This window comes from Sinohyriopsis cumingii, chromosome 15 (genome assembly GCF_028554795.1).
Source record: "Sinohyriopsis cumingii isolate HCF-2022 chromosome 15, ASM2855479v2, whole genome shotgun sequence".
In the NCBI taxonomy this organism is placed as follows: domain Eukaryota; kingdom Metazoa; phylum Mollusca; class Bivalvia; order Unionida; family Unionidae; genus Sinohyriopsis; species Sinohyriopsis cumingii.
Window position 1 is genome coordinate 75,669,196 of NC_142975.1, and position 21,038 is coordinate 75,690,233.

General features: G+C 33.5%; 2 protein-coding genes across 2 annotated transcripts; both read left to right on the forward strand.

The window, feature by feature from the left end:
- The first annotated feature begins 2,460 nt into the window (after positions 1–2,460).
- Positions 2,461–8,677, forward strand: LOC149782094 (uncharacterized). The gene is made up of 2 exons (XM_089935063.1): positions 2,461–2,878; positions 8,550–8,677. Exons 1-2 carry the CDS (start codon positions 2,563–2,565, stop codon positions 8,675–8,677), a joined length of 444 nt encoding a protein of 147 aa, XP_089791189.1. The 5' UTR covers positions 2,461–2,562.
- A 596-nt stretch (positions 8,678–9,273) lies between these two features.
- Positions 9,274–11,601, forward strand: LOC149782095 (uncharacterized). The gene has a single exon (XM_089935065.1). It carries the CDS (start codon positions 9,274–9,276, stop codon positions 10,282–10,284), a length of 1,011 nt encoding a protein of 336 aa, XP_089791191.1. The 3' UTR covers positions 10,285–11,601.
- Positions 11,602–21,038: the final 9,437 nt, after the last annotated feature.

The window sequence follows — 21,038 nt, forward strand, 5'->3', positions numbered from 1 at the left end:
AGCAGAACTGGTATCATCAGAAACAATCGTCTCAAAAACCTCTTGAAAATATCGTAATATGGGCTACCTCATGACTGCTCTTTGCATTCCAAAACAAAAATTATTACTCACATATATTTGTTTATGAGTGCTTGAATGGGGCGATAGATGATGGTCTTGTTACCGATCACATCAAATCAAGTAGAGCAGATTATAGACTGGAAAATTTACAAGCAAACACATCAAGCGGGAATACCAAACGCCATAGTCTGGCAAAACAAACATACACTGAGGCCAATTAAATCAAAAAATCTCTATATAGGTGAAATAATATAATTTAAATCAATAACAGCTGCTGGTAAATATTTTCATACTCATCCGAATTCAGTACAGCTTGCAAATTTTGTAACTAATTACGCTACATCAAATTGTTTTATCAAAATAAAAAAATTCATTATATACAGTAACGTAACGTATTTTTCCTCCAACTATAATGATTTGCCATAATCGCAATTTGACTCAAAATTTAGACATTGCCCTTGTCACATGTCTGATTGCGCTAAAAATACATATCTGCTATTAATAACATGCCGGGTTTCCCACATGTGGTTGATTGCGCTAAATACCTATGGTCTATTAATAACTCTGAGATTTACAAGGTGAAATATCGATTATTGTACACTCTTTAGAGAAATGTATCTGTTACATTAAATATAAATACTTGATAAATAAATTATGCGATCTAAATGCGTATGTATGTTTAATGTCTGTCGATCTGTTGAGCAAGTACGTATGCTCATATAAATTATTTTATCATATTCTTTTAACTGAGACAGTGGGCGATCTGGTAAAGGCGTACAGACAAACTATCGATCGACCAGTGGAAACTACCTCATGAGTTCTAGTCCAAAAACCGCGATAGACATATTGTCAGCGTCTGCGACAGATGTTATTATAGTAGGGGGGAATCCGCGATGCAATGTAAAAAGACGAGATATCGTTAAGTGGGTAATTGTAAAGTTAAAAAATAAAACTAAACCAGGTGCACCTCAGAACCTAAAAAGGGTTTAATTCTAAAGTACCTGGGGTTCGCTTAGGATGTGTGTACTTCCTTTGGCTACTTTTTTATTTCAGATAAATTTGTCGGCGTCCAATATTTGGGGTCCCCCTCCCCCTCAAAAAATTCGGTAGCATACTCTCATTGGCCTTTTGGATAGTTTAATGAGTCAAGACTGCTTGTCGATAACAAGTTTTAAATCCCCACTTTGCAAAACGGGGCCTTGATGAGGAAATGCAATGTACACATTTGTCGTAGTCGCAAAAATTTACCAAATTTGTTTGGTAATGCATTTCGTTTCCAAAGAAGGGATTGGCCGTCTAATGTCTAACTTCAGGGTTCCTGACCAACCTAACATCTATTTGTATATTACTGACTCAAGTATTGAGGAATTTGCTAACATATATTTGTGCAATGTGAAGGTATTGTGGTACGTAAACAGCAATTATAAGCTTTATTATATTTATATAAATTTGAGTTACAACAATACAAATTGCATTGTGTAAATATTCCTAAAAAAATTCAATCTTAAAATATCCGTCTATGTCATTAAATAAAATTTGATTCATCCATCTATAAGACCATCTATCTAAATAAATAAAATTTGACCCATCGATCTGTCAGACTATCTATCCAAATAAACAAATTAAAAAAATATATACTTTAATATATACTGACTATCTTATAGCTCTTATGAATTCCCTTCTGCATGACTTCAACTGCATACATGCTCGATAATGGGAGAGATTAATAGTTTCCAAGCGGTAAGAAACTAGAATGAACTGTACTCTAATAATACATGCCCTACTGAAGATAAGCTACACTTATGTTTTTATTTATCATAGATCAGAAATTAATTGATTTCAACAGTATATTCTTAATCTTATTGTCGAGGCCTATTTCTGTCCTTTAAACTGATTCACCTTTTAAAGTGCCACAACTATATGTGGCTGCATGTATATAATCATACGTTGAATATCTCAATAGATGCTAAGGTATGTCGCAGGTTAGAATTCCAGGTGGGTGTGAATATCCTGCTAATACAGATACTAGTCGACATTATAAATTCACCTTCTCACGACATGAAACTATATACATTTGCTTGAGAGTAGGGCTTTTAATAGATTACACGACACAGGAATTAAATCTATACGATGGCAACTGTCACCATGACAAGCATTTGTCACACATAAACTAGTTTCGTCACTCCATATGTTGTCTATACCTGTATATGTGGATCCTACATGTCTAGTTCAGGTGTTAGTTATCTCTTTAAAGAGCCAACATGTACATTTTTGCACAGTTCTGTGTTATCTAGTAAAATGATATATTACAGGTATATTAAAAGAGTCAGTGAGTATGAACGGTAATGTTCAATAGATAAGGACAAGCTCATGTAAGTAAGTCTTCATACGAATGCTTCATGCATATTCATTTCCAAGTACACCTTTGCAACAGTGCCGAATAAATCAGACCGTGTTTAAAAGAAAACACATTTTCAAACGAAGTTTAATGTACTTTTCAATATGGGGGATACGCCTTGGTCAAAAAGACTAAAAACTGTAATTCAAGACAACTGGGATTTGCTTAAGACTGAACTATCTATGAACGAGTTATCAGCACAACTAATTCAAAATGGGCTTATGACAGCTGAATACTGGCTGGAATTAAAAGGCAGACCGAAGACAATGAATGACAAAGTAGAATCTTACTTGGGAAATGTATTAAAACTTAACGAATTAAAATTTAATATATTCCTGGACGTGTTGGATAAGTGTGAATTCCAACACATTGCTGCAAAAGTCAGGGAGAGTCTGGAGAACAAAAAGAAAAAACCCCGCGGTAAGATACGCTTTTTAATGTACAAATATCTTTTAATGTAGCAAGTATTTTTATTCTTCGATGAAATTATATTCCTGTGTATACAGAAAAAACATATATGCATACGTATTAGTATTTCTGTAACAATTATACTGTTTTATTTTGTTTTGTTTCTTTGTTATTGAAAATTGGAAACTCAAACTCTGTCATTAAAAAAATGGATGGGTAGATATAGTTTCTTGTGCCCCTTGCTTCTTAGTTATAATTGTGTAGGTATTTAGTTTTCTTTATTATTTAATTCCGTTGTCCTGACGCAAATTATTTTTCGTGTAGCTAATTTTTTTATGCGTGTCACTAGTTTCGCTAATACCAACTGAAAGAAAGTAATACCCAAATTCTTATTAATCTCACTCTTAACATTATAAAATCTGTGAAAGTGAGAATGAGAAGAAACAAATTACGGTATTACAAACTAAATTCCAAAATGTTTCAAGAATTACAGACACAAGTCCTGGTAATTTAAAGTCCTGAATAAAATAAAGTAAAAGTTCCGAATAAATCCAAAACTGAAGGCGATGACGTGGATGTTATAGCTTATAAAGTGTTGAGTTGTCAGCAGTCATTTGTTGAATCACAGTAATATATTTCCAGTGTATGTCCTTACCCAAGAATTTTATCAGAGCACATTTGTGTTTTCAGAGAAAATAGTTACTTAAATTCAGTAATTTGAAGAAAAGAAAATTCATAACAAAATGGTCACAACATAATACAACTTATGCTAGTCGTTAAAGCACGAATGACCTCAAAATTACAAGATTATATAGTTATCTAATTGACCTCAGGTCACAACTGCATTTTCTAAAAAAACCATTACCTAATGGAAAATAACCTTGTAGAAGGATCTAATGAGTCTTGTTAACTTACAAAACAATAAGCTGTAAAATTCACTGAGGAAATTTGAAAACCCGACCCAAATAAGTATATTAGTTCCTTCTTGTTTACCTAAATAATATTCCTAATATTAAACTCATATTAGTTGTGCACATAAAATGAAATAAATAAAAATAAAAAAGTCAATCAGGTCAAGCAGAAATAAACTCAGTTTTGAACAAGATCAAGTCCAACACGCAACTTTATATTACAATATCAAAAGGTTTTATTTTTAAACGAACAAACAAACAATTAAATTAAATATACTTAACACAACTAATTGTCCGAAATAACAGTGCTAAAATTCGTAAGCATTATTGAAGTTTTTAAAACCTAATATATCACACCAAGCAGTTGGACCAATGTTGTCAGGTCAGACATAACCCGGAACCGTAAATAACAGAAAGTAATAGTAGAAGATATGACTGCTACACATCACTGACTCTATTAAACCCCTTCTTGGGTCAGACGACCGTGCATATATGTTCATCACCCAACCGTGAAGGGAGATGTCAAGAACTGTTTGAATAGCGCAGGGTATCAGCTTACATGTAGCCGGAACTGATAACCCTCTTTTGAATCCTGACCTGTCTCCATACGTCTTAACACAGTCGTACCACTGACACAGGACTTGATGAGAGAGTGAAGTTGACTCGGCGCCATTTTCTCACTTTTTAAATCCAACTCACGCTCAAGTGATGACACACTACTCCCCTACCCCACTTGATTCCTTCAAATCCTGCGGCGATGGACGAACGGCAAAGCTGCATGTGTGGATACACTCGGACCTGTAGCTGATGAGAAACACACAGGCGGCGCAGGGCATTTGGTCGCTTTTCACATTTAGGAGGCGCTCTAAAGTTTCGTGGTTTGCATTATTTTAAAGATAAAAAATGTTCCAGTGTTTTCTGACTGGTTATACTGGGTATTTAAAAGAAAACCTTTTATATCTTAGGTTTTGTTCAAAGAACATTTTATTCCCCTTATTTTAGTGTCTGATTGATAGCTCTATTATGGTTAAAGAGTGTACAGCTTGGCCTTAATTCAGAAGCGCATCTCTTAAATATCTGCTAGCTCCGCATGGTCATTTTTATTTCCTGGATTTCAGAGGAAAATTTTAAAAATTGAGCCAATCATTTTCTTTTTACATGTTATTTATTTGGTAATTCATTCATTGCACTTTCAGAATATGGTGTCGTCTAGCATGGCAAAATGTATTTTCCATATTTTAATAACTGCTAAAAATAGGGTACGTTGGATTAATTCGAGCTGATTTTTGGAGCACAAGGGAGCAGTCATTTTAGTTAGTTGTGTGCTTAGATCATATACAATTTCCACAAGCACAACATCCAAAGAAATTTTAGCCATTTAATGTGAGAGTAACGTACAGGTATAACAACATTCCCTCCATCGTGCATGTTGCAAATGTAAATAACGTCACCTTATATTCTCCACTCTCTCTGAAGATTCTAATATTTGTAGAGCGCCTCATAACGAAAACCTAAGTATTATTATTATATGATTTATTTTTGGTTGTATGGCTGAAACATTTAAGCCGCAAGCATCAAAACAGTCCTTTCTGAATAATTCTTCTGTATTTCCCCCAAGGAACAGTATTCATTAGTGTCAGAGTTCTTTGTAAGCCCAGCACCCAATTCTTATGATGAAAAAATGCACAGCACATTTTGTCCACATGGCAATAAATGGTATGCTGAAGGACAGGAACATGAAATCTGCAGTATTTGTCTCTCATATGTCACCGAGAAATTTTACAGTTTGAAAAGCGATGTTACATATGAATATCATGGAGGTCAAATGTTTAATATAGAAAGTGAATTTGGCTTTGTCTACATTTATTTATTAATGTCAATACATACCAATGAAAAGAAACATTTGCATTATATATTTCTTTCACTTAATGTAAAAAGTTTTAAATTTCAGTTGACTTCACTACTGTATCCGAAAGATTTATAATTTCTCAATACTTAAGGTCATTACACACACAATGCTGCCTCAAGGAGTATTTTGTAAGGAAGAGCACAATAAGCATAATTAGCTTATTTCGTGCATAAAATCACGGTTAATGTAACATAGTGTTCAGAACATCACATATAATGATATGAAAATAAGAAAAAGAATAGTATAATTTTTCCTATTTGTTTTAAGGTAGCGCTCTACAGTTTCGTATTTTGCATAGGATTAGAATTGTAAAGAAAAGGAATTTAGCCCGGTTTCCTCACGGGTTATACTAGTTATAAAAAGAGCTTGTGTATATTAGGTATCGTTCAAAGAACCTTTGGTTACCTTTAATTTAGTGTATGTTTGATGCGTTTAATATGGGTTATAGAGAGTACATCAGAATAACATAGTATACTACGATTTCCCCCCATTGTGCATGTTGCAATTGTAAACAACTTCACCTTACACCCACAACTCTCTCAGAAGTTCATACATTAACCTATGGTGTCAAACTTGTATCCCTAAAAGTAAATAAAATATAAAATCAAGAATCAATTTGTCATTCTAAACATTCTTATACCGCAAAACTATAGCACTTTTATTCTTTTGATGTGAAATGTGTTTCAAATCGAGTGAAAAAGACAAAGTATAAGAAAAATCATTGTACCGTTCTTTCACTGACGACTGATAAGCCATATTTGGCCAGAACATTAATTTGTTATTGTTTGTGTGTTGGTGTTTGTTTGTTTGTTTGTTTGTGTGTGTGTGTGTGTGTGTGTGTGTGTGTGTGTGTGTGTGCGAGACAGACAGACTGACAGACAGACAGACAGACAGAGACTGAGTTATATGAAAAAGTACTTAACGTTTCTAGAGTCTCTAATTCCCTTTTCATACTTTAACAATAAACAAATTTAGATAATCTTCATTAGAGTTTACATTTTTGAAACTTAACTCTTTTTTGTCACTACAAAGCTGTTATTTAACTCAGGTGATATTAAAGGGTAACTCTGACATATATGTCATCTTGTTCTTAATTTTAGAAGCTCTGTGTCTTCACTCTTTGTATTATATCTATATACAAAATTTTATCCTCGGAAAAAGTCTGTCTAGTCTTTCATTGGCATCACTGCCGTACACTGTAGGTTTCCTTTCTTTCAATCAGTTAAACAAGTGACCCGTGGGCAAGTTAGACGCAAACAAAAAAAATGTTCATCCCAAATTGAAATGCATGATTTTCCTAAATGTACAAGGTCCAAAGAACACAGTTCTGGACATTGCTAGGATATATTAGCATTAGATTCTTTGATGTTTGTTCAGTTAACATAACGGTATGCAAACGTATATTTTATTTATGCCTTTGTGTTTGTAAGTATTATTTGTGTAAAAATAAATCAGTTGATCTTGAAAGGTCTTTGATAGATTCTCACTCTTGCTTCACACCATTTTTCAATATTGTTTCGTCCCTCTTTTACTCTATATCTTGGTTTGTTTGCCTTTCTTTCTTTCTTTCCTTCTTTCTTTCTTTCTTTCTTTTTTCTTTCTTTCTTCCTTCCTTCCTTCTTTCTTTCTTTCTTTCTTTCTTTCTTTCTTTCTTTCTTTCTTTCTTTCTTTCTTTCTATACGTGTGCGTGTTTGTGTGAGCATCTTTGTATATACATTTCATTGTCCCCTTAATGTGAGGCTAAGCGATATTGGAAACTTCGTTATCCCACGCGCCGTTTCAAATGTCTTTAATATGGACACTTTTAGTTTGCATTCCCAATTTGTTTCCTCTGGAACTCATCGAAAACCGAAGCATGAGATAAATGGACAAGCTAAACATAGTAGCTCTTGTAAATTTTTTTAAACGGCAGATGATAAATGTGTTAATCATAAAGTATATATACACAAAACTTCTCTAGTTGTCCCAAAAAAGTACTTACACGAACAAAGGATAGCAGTTACACAGATTACATCTGGACTGTCTTGTTTTTACATTCGGCTAGCCTTACAATGCATTCAAGATTGTGTGTGACGATACATTGTTATTGGCTGTAGAGGTACATACTAGTTACTGTAGCACACGTGTTTCTGCAGTTCAAATCTGTTTTACGCATCAAGTTTGCCAGATTTAGTGATTCCAAACTGCATAATGGTTCTTTCTTTGGTCATACATTAAAAATGTATATTGGAAGAAAATAAATATTTATATATTGCTGCACTGTTGTTTAGTGGAATGGGCATGATTGTGTACAACCGTGGAAATCTGTCTTAGGATTTCCTGTAAAATAAAGACATAGTCTTCTATATCCCGTTGACGAAATCGTTCAAGCTCTTGTATTATAGCTTTAAGCCGCTTCTGTTATGGATGATTTTAATTATCATTATACTATTTTATTCCAAATGTAACTGGTGGTACTATTTTATTCCAAATGTAACTGGTGGTACTAGATTGATCTAGTTAATATTATAATGAGGCCCACGTGCCGCAAGTTTTAAAGGACTTTTAAAAAACGTAATTTTCATCCTCATATAAGTCGACAAAGCATATATTATACTGCGATGTTAGTTCTTACATTCGATAAAACATAAAATGTGCTTTATATTGCAAAAATAACTTAGTTAATGAATCAATAGCCGTGGCTTTGATTTACTTAGATTTAAAAGGAACATTTTATTCCATATTGTTACTTTTTCGTTAAAAAAGAGTCAAAGATATTATCTGAAGTGGGATAAAAACAGAATATTAATTTTTTTATTCCTATACTTTAAGTTGGAGATCATTTTATTCCGTTACGATATTGGTAGTTTCGTTGTTCTTTCAGGTACACAACCAGGTGATAATGGCAATGTTCAAAGCCAGGATGATGACAGACAAACCAGTAAATTACAAAAGAGAATCAAGGAACTGGAGGTAAGAGCCACTGAGATAAATAAAAAGGATGGAAAATGAAATTTTGAAACAAGTCTTGCCGTAGAAACATGAAAACGATCTTAACGCCAATGATTAGATGATGATACCAATTTCATTATTTGTTTCTAGGCCTTCATTTGTATCATCTTAAAATTCAAGCAGTTTTGTCGTTTGCTTAAAACGAGATATATTAACGTTTTGTAATCAGCATTTTATGTCCGTCACGTTTAGGATGATTGATTGATAGAAGGATATGTAGAAAGATGGAGGAATGCGTGGAAAAATATATAGGAAGATTAGTGTGATTTTATCTCGAATAAAGGCTGCAAATTGCGGATTCGATTTCAAAATCAAATTTATATTGCCTCTACAGAGGTTACAAATATCATTTTCTGCGAATGGTTAAAAGTGAGCTTTGGCAGTATAATTATTTAGAAAAGATGTTTTGAAATACTACTCTAAAAGCGAATGCTAGCAACTCAAAAATTTCATTCAAATTAGAAACGAACTTATTTTTTCGATAAGGCCACACGAAGGAAATCGGCACAAACACTATAATGACGTATTAACTGAATGGAAATAAACGACTCCAATATTGTAGAGTACTTCGTAAAAGAATTGTTGTTTCTAACCATATGATTATCTTTTCCTTAGGACTTGGAAAGGCAAAGTATGCCGCAGAGAAAAGAATACAAGATGAAGTTGAAAATGCTCAAGAGACAAAAAATCGTCTGCTACAGAAGGAAACGGAACTCATGAACTTACAAGAAAAAATTAAACTCGAGGAAAATAAAAACCAAGAAAGCGAAATAGAGCTTCAAAAAGTACGATCTGAAATACAAGAAATGAGAAAAAAAGAACAGGAACTTCAACAAGAAAAAATCTCGCGAAAAGAACTAGAAGGAAAGCTACAGAAAACAGAAAATGATCTCCAACAACTAGAAATCTCGAGAGAAGAAATAAAAGAGAAACTAAGAAAAAAGGAACAGGATCTCCAACAAGAAGAAAACTCCAAAAAAGAACTAAAAGGAAAGCTAGTAAAATACGAACAGGATCTTCAACAAAATGAAAACTCGCTAACAGAACTAAAAGAAAATTTAAGAACACAAAACCAGGCTCTAAAACAAAAAGAAGCGTCACAAATAGATCTAGAACTACGACTGAAAATGGCTGAATCTAACTTAAAAACAAAAATAAATGAATGGGTGGAAACGTGTCAAATAAAAGAGAGGGAACTTCAAATAACAATTGAGGAACTTGGAAAAGAAAAATCAAAAGTTAGTGGCTTGGAGAGTAAGCTCACTGAACTTTCGGAGACTTACAAGGCTCAGGTGAATGAAATTAAAAAAATGAAAGAGAAACTTCAATCATATGACAAAAAGCGAGAAGAGGAGACTGCAGATATCAAAAACGTCAGATTAGGACTAGAAAAGGACATCACAACGCTTTCGGAACATTTTCAAAATGAAAACGTTTTAATAAAAATCGAGAACACGAGGCTCTCAGAAGCGTTGCGAGGGATCAAGGAAAAACTCAAAGAAAAGAATGACTTACTTGAACAGGAGAAAGAACGTATAAAGGTTTTGCGAGATGAGAATGTCGACCTTCTTTTAAGGCTAAAAATTGTCAACCATATTGCAAAGTAGATGGACCGAGGGTGACTCTATAGAAAAGGAAATAAAAGAGCTTGATGAAAAAATTGCAATGATGATAACTAAACGAGATCTTCTTTTCAAACGTCTAAATCCTCAACCAATAAATCGAGGAGGTAGTTCCATTTGTTCCGTTATGTAATTTTAGAAAACTGTTCTAAATGTCAAGGACTTTTATTACAAAAAATTAAAAATTAAAGAGTCCCTTACGCATTCATAGTTAACATAAAGGTAGGAAAGATGTATTTGAACTAGACAATCTAAAAGATCAAAAGCTGAAATCTAGAAGTGGTTAGAATATGGAGAACTTTATGAGATCTCCTCTCGAAATTAGGAGGTATATTTTATCTCAAGTGTTATTTCGTTGTGAAAATATTGTACAATATAAAGATATCTAACCTCGATAAAGAAAAAAAAAACACAAATATATTGATCCTGGTATTATAGACTTTAATCTCTTTAGAGAAATGTGATAAACAATTCAACTCTGATTTCAGAATTTGTGCGAAATATTAAAAGAACGTATACATTCCTTTTTTTCTTTTATCCTTAATGAGCCATGGAAGAAATATATGCCACATAAAAGTCCAAAGGATGTACTGACCCTTAGGGAAGTCTTCACATGCAAAATAATGTGGCAAAATCGTTGTCGTGCTACAATTAATTATATCGTGGTGTGAAAATGAAATTTTACCAGCAATCCAACATTTCAGAGAACAAAGCAGAAGAAAAAAATTTAAAATATTACAGATGTTACAAAATTATCACTCTGAAAAGTCAAAATTGAAACAGGATGAAGAGTAATCAAACAAAGAGAAAAAAGGAGCTCAGACAGGAAAGGAAAACTAGAAACTAATTAGGAGTTGAATTTCAGAACGGTTCAGTCTGAAGTGAAAATATGTCTCAAATAAACCAAAGTGACCATTTTGAAATGCAAATCAGAAATTGATAAAATTAGGATAAAACAATACTTTTAAAACATCTTGAGAGACAATCACTTACAGTTTAAACAGACAACGATGCAACTTGGCAGTAAACTCAAAGCAACGCATAACCTACATTGGAGAGAAGAAACAGCGATAAAGAAGAGTTAATCCTCAAGAAAACACAGATTAGTCTAGCAAAGATAAATCGAAACATTTTGAAACACAACAAAATGAGGATTAGTGAATATAGGGAAAACACGTCTCAAGTTGGATCAAATACTAGATATATGGCTGTAAGACAAGCGATTATAAAAATAGACAAATAACAATAATGAACTTCTTAAATTATTTCCATAAAACATGCAAGTAATGTAATCAGTTTACACGAAAGAACATGTGCAAATTATATATATATATATATATATATATATATATATATATATATATATATATATATATATATATATATATATATATATATATATATATATATATATATATATATATATATATATATATATATATATATATATATATATATATATATATATATATATATATATATATATATATATATATATATATATACAGTGGTCCCACTCATGGACATCCCTGGCCAGAGGACACCCACTTTATATGGCTAGAATCTCTTGGCACCGACGAGTTCGTGTTCAAAAGTACCCTTAGCGCGAACAGTGAATATAATATTAGTGCAAAAGGTAAAAGTTACCCATCCATAGTGGCCACATATTATTTAAGATATGTCCACAACAATATTTAATACTTACGGTATGGTAAGTAATCCGATTACCTTTACTGATATCTCCTTCTCTGATTCAATATTTTCGTTACTGAAAGAAGTGTTGGCTAAAGTACATGAACCACTAAGGTCAATAGTGGATAATTGACGCTGACGTTTATAGGAAATATAGTCAACAATGCTGTGGTAGAGTTTTGGGCTTCACAAAGCGGCTAAATGTTTTTCTTTGATGATAATGACCGGACTTAATCGTCAAGATCATACCATGGCCAGCATTGGCTAGATATAGGTTGTGTGGATTAAACACATAACAAAATTAACATTGAACAAAACATGGTACAGAACATAGACCAAAAATGTATCATTTTGTTTATAAACAAGACATTACAGTGGGTTTACTGAAGTTCTGTCTGCATAATTAAACTGCAGCACTGAACAATTACCAACTTTGAAATAAATAGTTACAAAACTTTAACATGTCATCACATAAACAGAGAATTAATACTTTAGATGAAAAAGTGAAAGTTATTCGACTTGATGACACTGGGGACAGTTGAAGAGTTCTTCCGAAAATCTATGTTGGAAAGACTCGTATACAACATCGTAATATTCTGCAGCAGTTGTAAATGGGAGTATTTGGAAAAAGAATTAATTAAATGCCATGCAGTGTATGTACCAAGATTGAAACGACGTTTATTAATAGTTTTGCCATGTGTATGTCAAAAATACCTTGCTCGCATTCAGAATATAATGTATGTTAACTTGAAATAAGTCAGTTCTTAAGACAAGAAGAACCTTTTAATAATCAGTGCTACTTTTAAATGAAATATCAAATGCGTTGACATTATTAGTGCTTTCTTTCTACATACATATACTTGTCACAAACATGACACCTCCTCTGTAAAGAACACTCGTCTTATGCGGTGTTGAAGGGGTTTCTGTATAAGAGGGGGACTACTATATATATAGCGACTCCCTAGTCAGTGTCTCACTTTGCATCTGTTCATTTTAATTTCGATTTGTTTTACATTTTCACCTTTGATAGAGGGAAAAGTGTAATATATTCTGTGTGATAATTATGTTTTCTACTTTCTATTACGTTTATTTCCTTACAAATTTCGTCTTGTAGAAAATAATTTAATCATTAAACTTCAAGGAGACATAATTTACTTTACTTTACGATTGATTCGAATAAACATGAAATCCTTGCTTATGTTGTTAATTTTTCATTGGCTCCGAACGTGTGAATTTTTCTTTCTCCACCGTCTGGAAACAAACTTTATTTTACTATTACTATTAACGACATGGTAGCCACCATTATATTCGGTAGCCAAATGAATATTTAGAGAAAATGACGCCAATTACAAAAATGCGAAGTAGTTGTTGTCTGAATGTACCTCATTCACAGCTAATATAAGTATTTTTGTATCGCCAAACTTAAGTTAGAACACGAGTAGATCCGCTTGACGTTCCTCCAGTTCAACTGAAAATGCTGCGAACCAAATAAAATTCACCATGCTATCATTCAGGAACATACAGAGCCAATGCAAATAAATGACGTATAGTTCTATTATAATGCAATGATGTATGGATCTTGGAACCATTTGTTTAAACGTCAACCTATAAATACACTTACTTATTGTTCGGAAGGACTGTCAGCTCTTGATGGTTACCCACCTCACAGAGTTATCCAACTAGGATTTTGTCAAATCACAATATTTAAATATTTACTCAAAAAAACCAGTCTATTAGGTTTAAACATTGTCAACGGTCGTATCGAAATCCATGTACTTCTGCACACAGTTGATCTGATGCAAAACTGTTTAACATCACTCAGACATTTCCTTCACAGAACCTATTATGTAATGTTGAAATTTCTAAGCGAATTTAATCCTAAATGTAATGTGCAAATATTTAGTTCAGGTATACACTCAATGCAATATACTTATTTTTTAAAAGAATAGTCAAGATAGTACAAATTTGAAAAATAAAAATAAAAACTGATAGTATTTACTTTTACAAATAATTTGAAAGTTACACTTGCCTTATGCCTTCTGTAATAAAATCATTTCTTATTTAGAGACAAATTTAGAAGTTTTATTTTTTTTTTCTTTATGTACTAAATTCTACACTTTTGGAACGGTTTAACGTCTTACATTTTTGCTTGGTTGCTCTTTTTATATCGAGCCTGGCCTTTAGTTGGTACTGCTTAGCAAGCTTTCCGCCGAGGTGCCCATAAAACACTGCAGCATACTTAGATTTATATCAAACTTTTTATTATATTTAATTATTAATTTTCTTACTTATGACTATTCATTTTTTGTATTACTACTATAGTTGTGGTTATTGTTAATAAAGAGACAAATACTTATCTGAGATATAATGAACGGCGACATTTTCCCATTTTTGAAGTTAAAAAAGCCAGCTATATTGCTATATCATCATCTGGTTTCCAGTAATATTGACCACGTTGGAGGATTCGAAATAGAATTAACATTTAGGCTTATATTATGGTCAATATGGGTAAAGGTTTATGGTGTGAAATTGTATAGGTTCTAAAAATGTCTAGGGTAAAATATACTATCCAACACACACCTGTACCATTGAGCAGACCCATTTTAATTGCAATCAAGCATACACAGCTTGACTAAGCAGCACCCGCTAGTTGATTACGATCCAATACAAACACAACTATTCAGCACCTTTAAGATTTAATCCAGCATATATATAACACTCCTACTCCTTTCGTTGGGTAGTTTATATATATATATATATATATATATATATATATATATATATATATATATATATATATATATATATATATATATATATATATATATATATATATATATATAAAAACTACCCAACGAAAGGAGTAGGAGTGTTTTACTCACGCTATACGTACGTAAATGCAAGCATACTATGACACAAGCAGGCAGTGGTAGGAGGGTTGATAGGCACACAATACCAACAGAGAAACATACTATCACACATAAAAACAGACAAGGATAAGAGTGTCGATGACACACCAGCAAAGGTGTAACGGCCTATAAACTTTAGTTGTAAATATAGACATAGAAATACACAAACATGCACACACATGCAAATATCGGCAATTGCTCTGAGTATTATATCTCTCTTTTCTAGATATATGGATGACTCAGATAAGGGTGGTTGGCTTTTGTTAACCAAATATCACAGCTAACATGGGTGTTAGCCCTTATATGTTTGCTTCGCAAACTTCGTCTGACAGATGGCGTGTATGATGAAACCATCTTCAATCATCCTTGTGTCTCCACATACACCTTTCGTGTTCATATGGCTTTTCCGTAATCTTCGCGATGGGTAACGATGCCTTCACATGAACTACGAAAGTGGTATTGAATAGCATACTGATAAAGATGGTGAATGATTCAACACTAGGATACGTGACACAATGGACTATATCCCAGTATATATTATATCTGGCACCGGATCAAAAAGGATTTTAAGGTTCTTACAATTAGGATCCGCATAACGTAATTCAGCCAAGGCTGCCAAATCAAATAAAACTCAAAGTTTCCATCATTAAAGGTGTGTTTGTGTGAGTGTATTTAAGTAACTTATTGATATTTAATTATAAACACCAAGCCAAAAAGAGACATTGACCTTATCTTTTCTGTATGTTCTTGTCTAATCAGAATCTCATTGGCATTTCATAGCACATAGCAAACGTTTGTCACAGCATTGTATGGGCAGCGTGGCGGAATGATGCCTGTGAAGAACGAGAACTGGTTCATAATGATACAAACTGCACGGGAAGACCCAACGGGCTGAACGTTTACACTACTGCTCAAACCAAAGAAGCAGATTGTAATCAAGACCACGGAAACAGCTGACGAGGTAAACAGAAATTGAAAAAACGACCGCTGCTATGAGAGAAACAGCTCGTGTACCTGGTCCTGTTGTTAGACGGCCAAACACTTCAAATATATGAAGAAAACTACTAGAGCAACCATAGACATTTTCAGGATTATCATTACGATTCAAGTTACTCTGACATCATCACTAGTTATGAATCCTCCGCCTCAACAATGCAAACGTCGCAGCATTGTATATTATTTGGGGTTTCCCCCGATATAGGCTCCTAGTGATCTGATATCGATTACATCTGCAGGACTGTATATTTTTTATGTCATAATGTTCAGCTGCCACATATTCCTTTAACCCTTGTGGGTCGTGACTACCACACGTAAAGACGTTAAACATCCGCAGGGAGACTTTGAAAATGCAACTTAACATTAGGGATCAACCTAATATTGAAATACAATGAGTAATGTGTGCTGCTATTGGGTGTTGTCAATCCAAGAAAACCCGTATGGATATATTACGGAACTGGCTTTTGCGAAGTTGTTTGTCGAATGTTTAACAATGGTACTTCCGGCCTTGTCTTGGCGTACAGCACAAACCGCTCAACAGGATGAAGCGCCGATCTCTGATAACATTAAAACCATTGATGCAGATCACTTTAAAAATCTGCGAATGCCATCAGTTCAATCAATTCATGATCAACTCCGACGATTATTGATTTGAGTTCCACCGAAGGCTGAACGAAAGGTTTTAATTAAGTCCTTGTTTGTAAACGTTTGAATAGGCCGCTTCAACAACGCATTGTTGATTCCGCTACTTCAAATGTGACAATGGGAAACGGATTACGATTGTCTCGCAAAAGAAACGAACCAATAATATATAACCAATGACCCAATATAAAGATATCCGATCCAAATTTTTATATTTCTGTGCATTTGTACCTTGCAACTATTCCCGTCGCTTTAAAATTCTAGAGAAGATTTATCATTTACTAGTCGTAATTTTAACCTAGGATATTCACAGGTGTGTCAAGAACTTGACTGAAACTTTGAGATTTTCTTATGGAATTTACCTTAGTCACAAATTTGGGTTTTGTAGAGATGTTCGGTAGTATATTTTCCGTGCGCTAATCGTTTCACCGGTCATAGAAAACCATTTGTTTTAACGCTTATGCGCTATGGAACCTAGTCAGCGTTCACATGTCCTGCGCACATCACACATGTGAACCGTTTAGACACAGTTTTATAGCTTTGCGTCGAAAATAATTAACCAACATAGCTCACCACACCGAAACACGTGTTCGTTGCGTTTCAAAATATGGATCGAGAAAATATAAAGGAAAAGAGTGCTATGATATTTAACAAATTTGAAGTGTCTGAGATTTATATGTTGTTACTTGGCCATCAGTTAGCAGAGTTCTCAGCATGTTCGTTGTACCTGATTATTAATTTTGTTGGAAGACATGGAGAGCTTTATATAGGATGTGGCTAACATGTAGTTTTATGCACGTATAGGTAGGGACATTCTCGCCGACAATACCGGCGCCACTCCTCAAATCACAGTAGAGCACACGTGCATTAAGGTAATTTTCTAAGATAAATTTGTGTTGTTGGAGGTACTAGTGGCCAAATCAGAGTCCTTGACGCATCTATGGAAAACCCGTAACATAGTAATGTAACTTATTTCGTTTTCACAGAGTAATGTTCTTTTACGCAACTAAGTTTGGTTTAACGCAATGCAGCCTGCAAAAATAAAGAACACAATACTAAATGATTGCCCTATCAAAATGAGGATTTCTGCGGAAAAAGTTTAACTTTATCGCACAGTTTATCCCTTAGCTTATTTCATTACCATCAATAACGCTCATATAGAGTTTATTAAAAAAAGTTTCCAATATTGTTACGACTCAATGGTAATAAGCTAAGCAACAGAGAGAAGCAAAACCTTCAAGCGTTGCAAAACTTAACAAGCAATTTATTTATTACAATAATAAAGTGAACATTGCAGATAAATTTACAGTATTATGAATTGAATCCAAAATAATCATATAAAGTTCTTTTCAAGTCCAAAAGAATCAAATGTTTCAAATTCCTTATGATCCTTGAATGTACTGGTCTGCAAACAGTTCTGACGTATCAAAAATGGAATTGTCTACAACTCCTTTGAATATTTCACAATAGTTCCGGAATAATATTTTGACTATTGATAATCAATACAATTTACAATGATGAATACAAATTACATACAATATCTATATACATAACAGTAAAATAACAAGCTGGCAAAGTATTATATTTTCAGAAAATATTGCTACGTACAAATATCACATGTAAATGGGAAAACATAAAAAAATGAAATTGATGAAGCTTCGTGTTTTAAGAGAAACTTAAAACCTGTAACATATTTGGTTTCTGTAACAGGAATTGTCAAATTATTAAACGGTTCAGAAGAGTTCATTCAGTTTTCAATACCTATTATTTTCATGTTTTCTCACAGCTTATGTTATGATTGAATTTTGTAACAATGCATGCCTTACACAGTATGAATCATAACAAGATCATGCTGAAACATATGCTGTTTTACTTATAAGATAATTTGAGAATGATTGTTAGTTAAATTGCTTAAAGACTAAAAAGAATCACGGTGATAATATTGCAACAAATTAATCAATGAATATGTAAATTATTCTCAGCGGAGATCTTTCAATCCATATCTATATTGTTCTTGACCTCAGAGTTCGGAAGGTAGTTTTCTAACTAGCATATCTATGTCTACATGATAGTTGGGTTGCAATTTGAAAATAAGATCTTGATTTGTTTGGGCCATTATTCGTTGTATTCAACTATGAACTTTCCATTCTAATAAATTGGACAGGGACGTTATTTTGGTTTATCTGATGTTCTCAGATATATGTATTATCATAGATAGTAATCATTGTTATGTTCCATCTTCGATGGGGTCATGGTTGAGTCAGAGATGTCTTTGCCTTTGCACATGAAAAAAGACCTATAAAACACGACAGCTCACCATCCTCGATCAATTTCTATATTTGTCAAACTATGCTTACTAATGCAATGAATTACCTTTAAACCTACTTTCACAGGGTAACAATTAAGTTGAATCTATAATCTGAACTCTTCCTTGGACTACATTTTAAGTGAGAAATAATTTACAGGAACGACGTCAAGGTTTCACACTGTAAAACAGTCTATTGACTTAAATTCTTGTGTTTTTCTTGAGTTCACAATATTAAATAAAACAAAAGCAACACATATGTCTCGGTTACCCTTTAGTATTTCTAATTGGCAAATTATACTTGTTTCCCCCTGAATACTATTGAATTCTACCTTTTTGTTTTGAATATTAACATGTTTCATGTGATCATAACATTGGCATTGAGCGAATTATATATGCTAAGGCATTTTCACATGATTCACTTTGCCCTAACTGTTTTGTTTATTATATATCACAATTTAGATAAGGCAACGTTAGGATCGTTGTGATATTGTTTTTATTACTGCTACATGCATATACTTGATGAAAAAGTCCATAATACATTTACATGAGGGGGCCCGGGTGACAGAGCGGTGTAAGGAGCTCGCCTTTACCGATCACAGCCATCTAACCTATCTGCGTGGGTCCTAGGCTCTGCCAAACGTGTGTGAGAAAGTTGCCAGTAGTTTCCGGTGGGTATCTGGTTCTTGTTTCCCAGGGTTCTTCCACCATTCATACTGGCCGCCAGATATTGCCTATATTGCCCCCTGAAGTGGCATTAAATTTCACAACAGCAACAACAACAACAGTATTTAGATGATTAAACGTTGTTGCTGATACCGGTGGACATGTACAACAGATATTAACATATGTGCACATGCTTGATCGCTAACACGGTTAAAGGCAGACATTTAAACTGAGTCGTTTTCAGGAGCAAAGGTCTGGGCTTTACATTAACGCCAATTAATTCCATTGGTGCCATAACAATACAATATAGCTCTTAACAGGTGCATACTTATGTTGTAATAAAGGAGAGATATATGTGCAAAGTGTACGGTGGCATGAATACGTAAAAACACTGAAATGAGATAAGGGATCTTATCTTTAGAACTGGACTATTGAGGTTTAGCCAAGGTTTGACTCAAGTTTAGGATAGTAAACACCCAGAAACTGTTTGATTAAAGTTCTTGACATTCAAACTTTTAACAAATATTGGCTTATTTATAAACCAAATTGTGGACCATCAAGACTAAGATAAAGTTCTCGACTACCAAGTTTTGATCAGTTTTGTTAACATTCTGTGTAATGACCTCTTTCAATAGCATTTCCTACATAACGTTATGGGATGGCATTGCTGCATACTATTTTATCTCCGGAGCAGGCTACCTTTTAAATCTCGCTAGGTCTTTTATTTTCCAACAACCTACCTCTGTTTTGCAAAATAATTATTCAGTATCTCACTAACAAACAAACTATCTCCTATGTCCTTGATAACATTTATGATTGTGAGAGGCAACACGATTTTGGCCAAAAGTGATGCTCGAGGTGTAAACGCAAGCACCTTTCCTAGGTGATAATTCTAAACAGTAATACTGTACGAAACTGTGTGATAAATCTGCCATGTAGGTGTGGCTAGCTCTGAATTGTTTTGCCGACTATTGGTATTTCACTGTATACATACTGTGAAGAGACTATGACAGGTACACATGTTTCATATCAGCTACCTCACAAATATATCTTAAATTATTAAACAATACAAGCTGAAAACGTCACTAAGAAGTATTATTGTAAGAAAGTGGACCTTTGACAATTTACAAAGTTTTTCCCTGCTACCTTAGAGATTTTGCTCAAAGTAGTTTATGTCAAAAGCTCTGCATATATCACATATTTAGCCATTATCCAGTGAAATGGTATAAAGTAAAATGTATTGTATGCAAAGGCAATAATGCAAATTGTGTCATGACTGAATATTTTTGTGCAAGAAATTGTTTTTGTAAAAGATATGTGCAACATCATATACTTAATGTATCTGCTTACCGATATAGTATGAAGACGAAATTACCAAAATTCCTTTACAGTTCGGTTGGAATGCCCAGATATGATTTTGGAGTTGAAAGTTTGATAGTGAATGACAGAAGTACTCTCTTAACTTTCACTGAAAAAACTGAATACATTGTCTGACGTGTTCTAGGTAACTTAATAGTAGGCCTACACAC

Excerpts from the sequence above, each read along its gene's own strand:
- LOC149782094 (XM_089935063.1), top strand. The coding sequence starts at position 2,563 with ATGGGGGATACGCCTTGGTCAAAAAGACTAAAAACTGTAATTCAAGAC. Across the intron at positions 2,879-8,549 it reads CAAAAAGAAAAAACCCCGCG|GTACACAACCAGGTGATAAT; the intron begins GTAAGATACGCT and ends TTGTTCTTTCAG.
- LOC149782095 (XM_089935065.1), top strand. The coding sequence starts at position 9,274 with ATGATTATCTTTTCCTTAGGACTTGGAAAGGCAAAGTATGCCGCAGAG.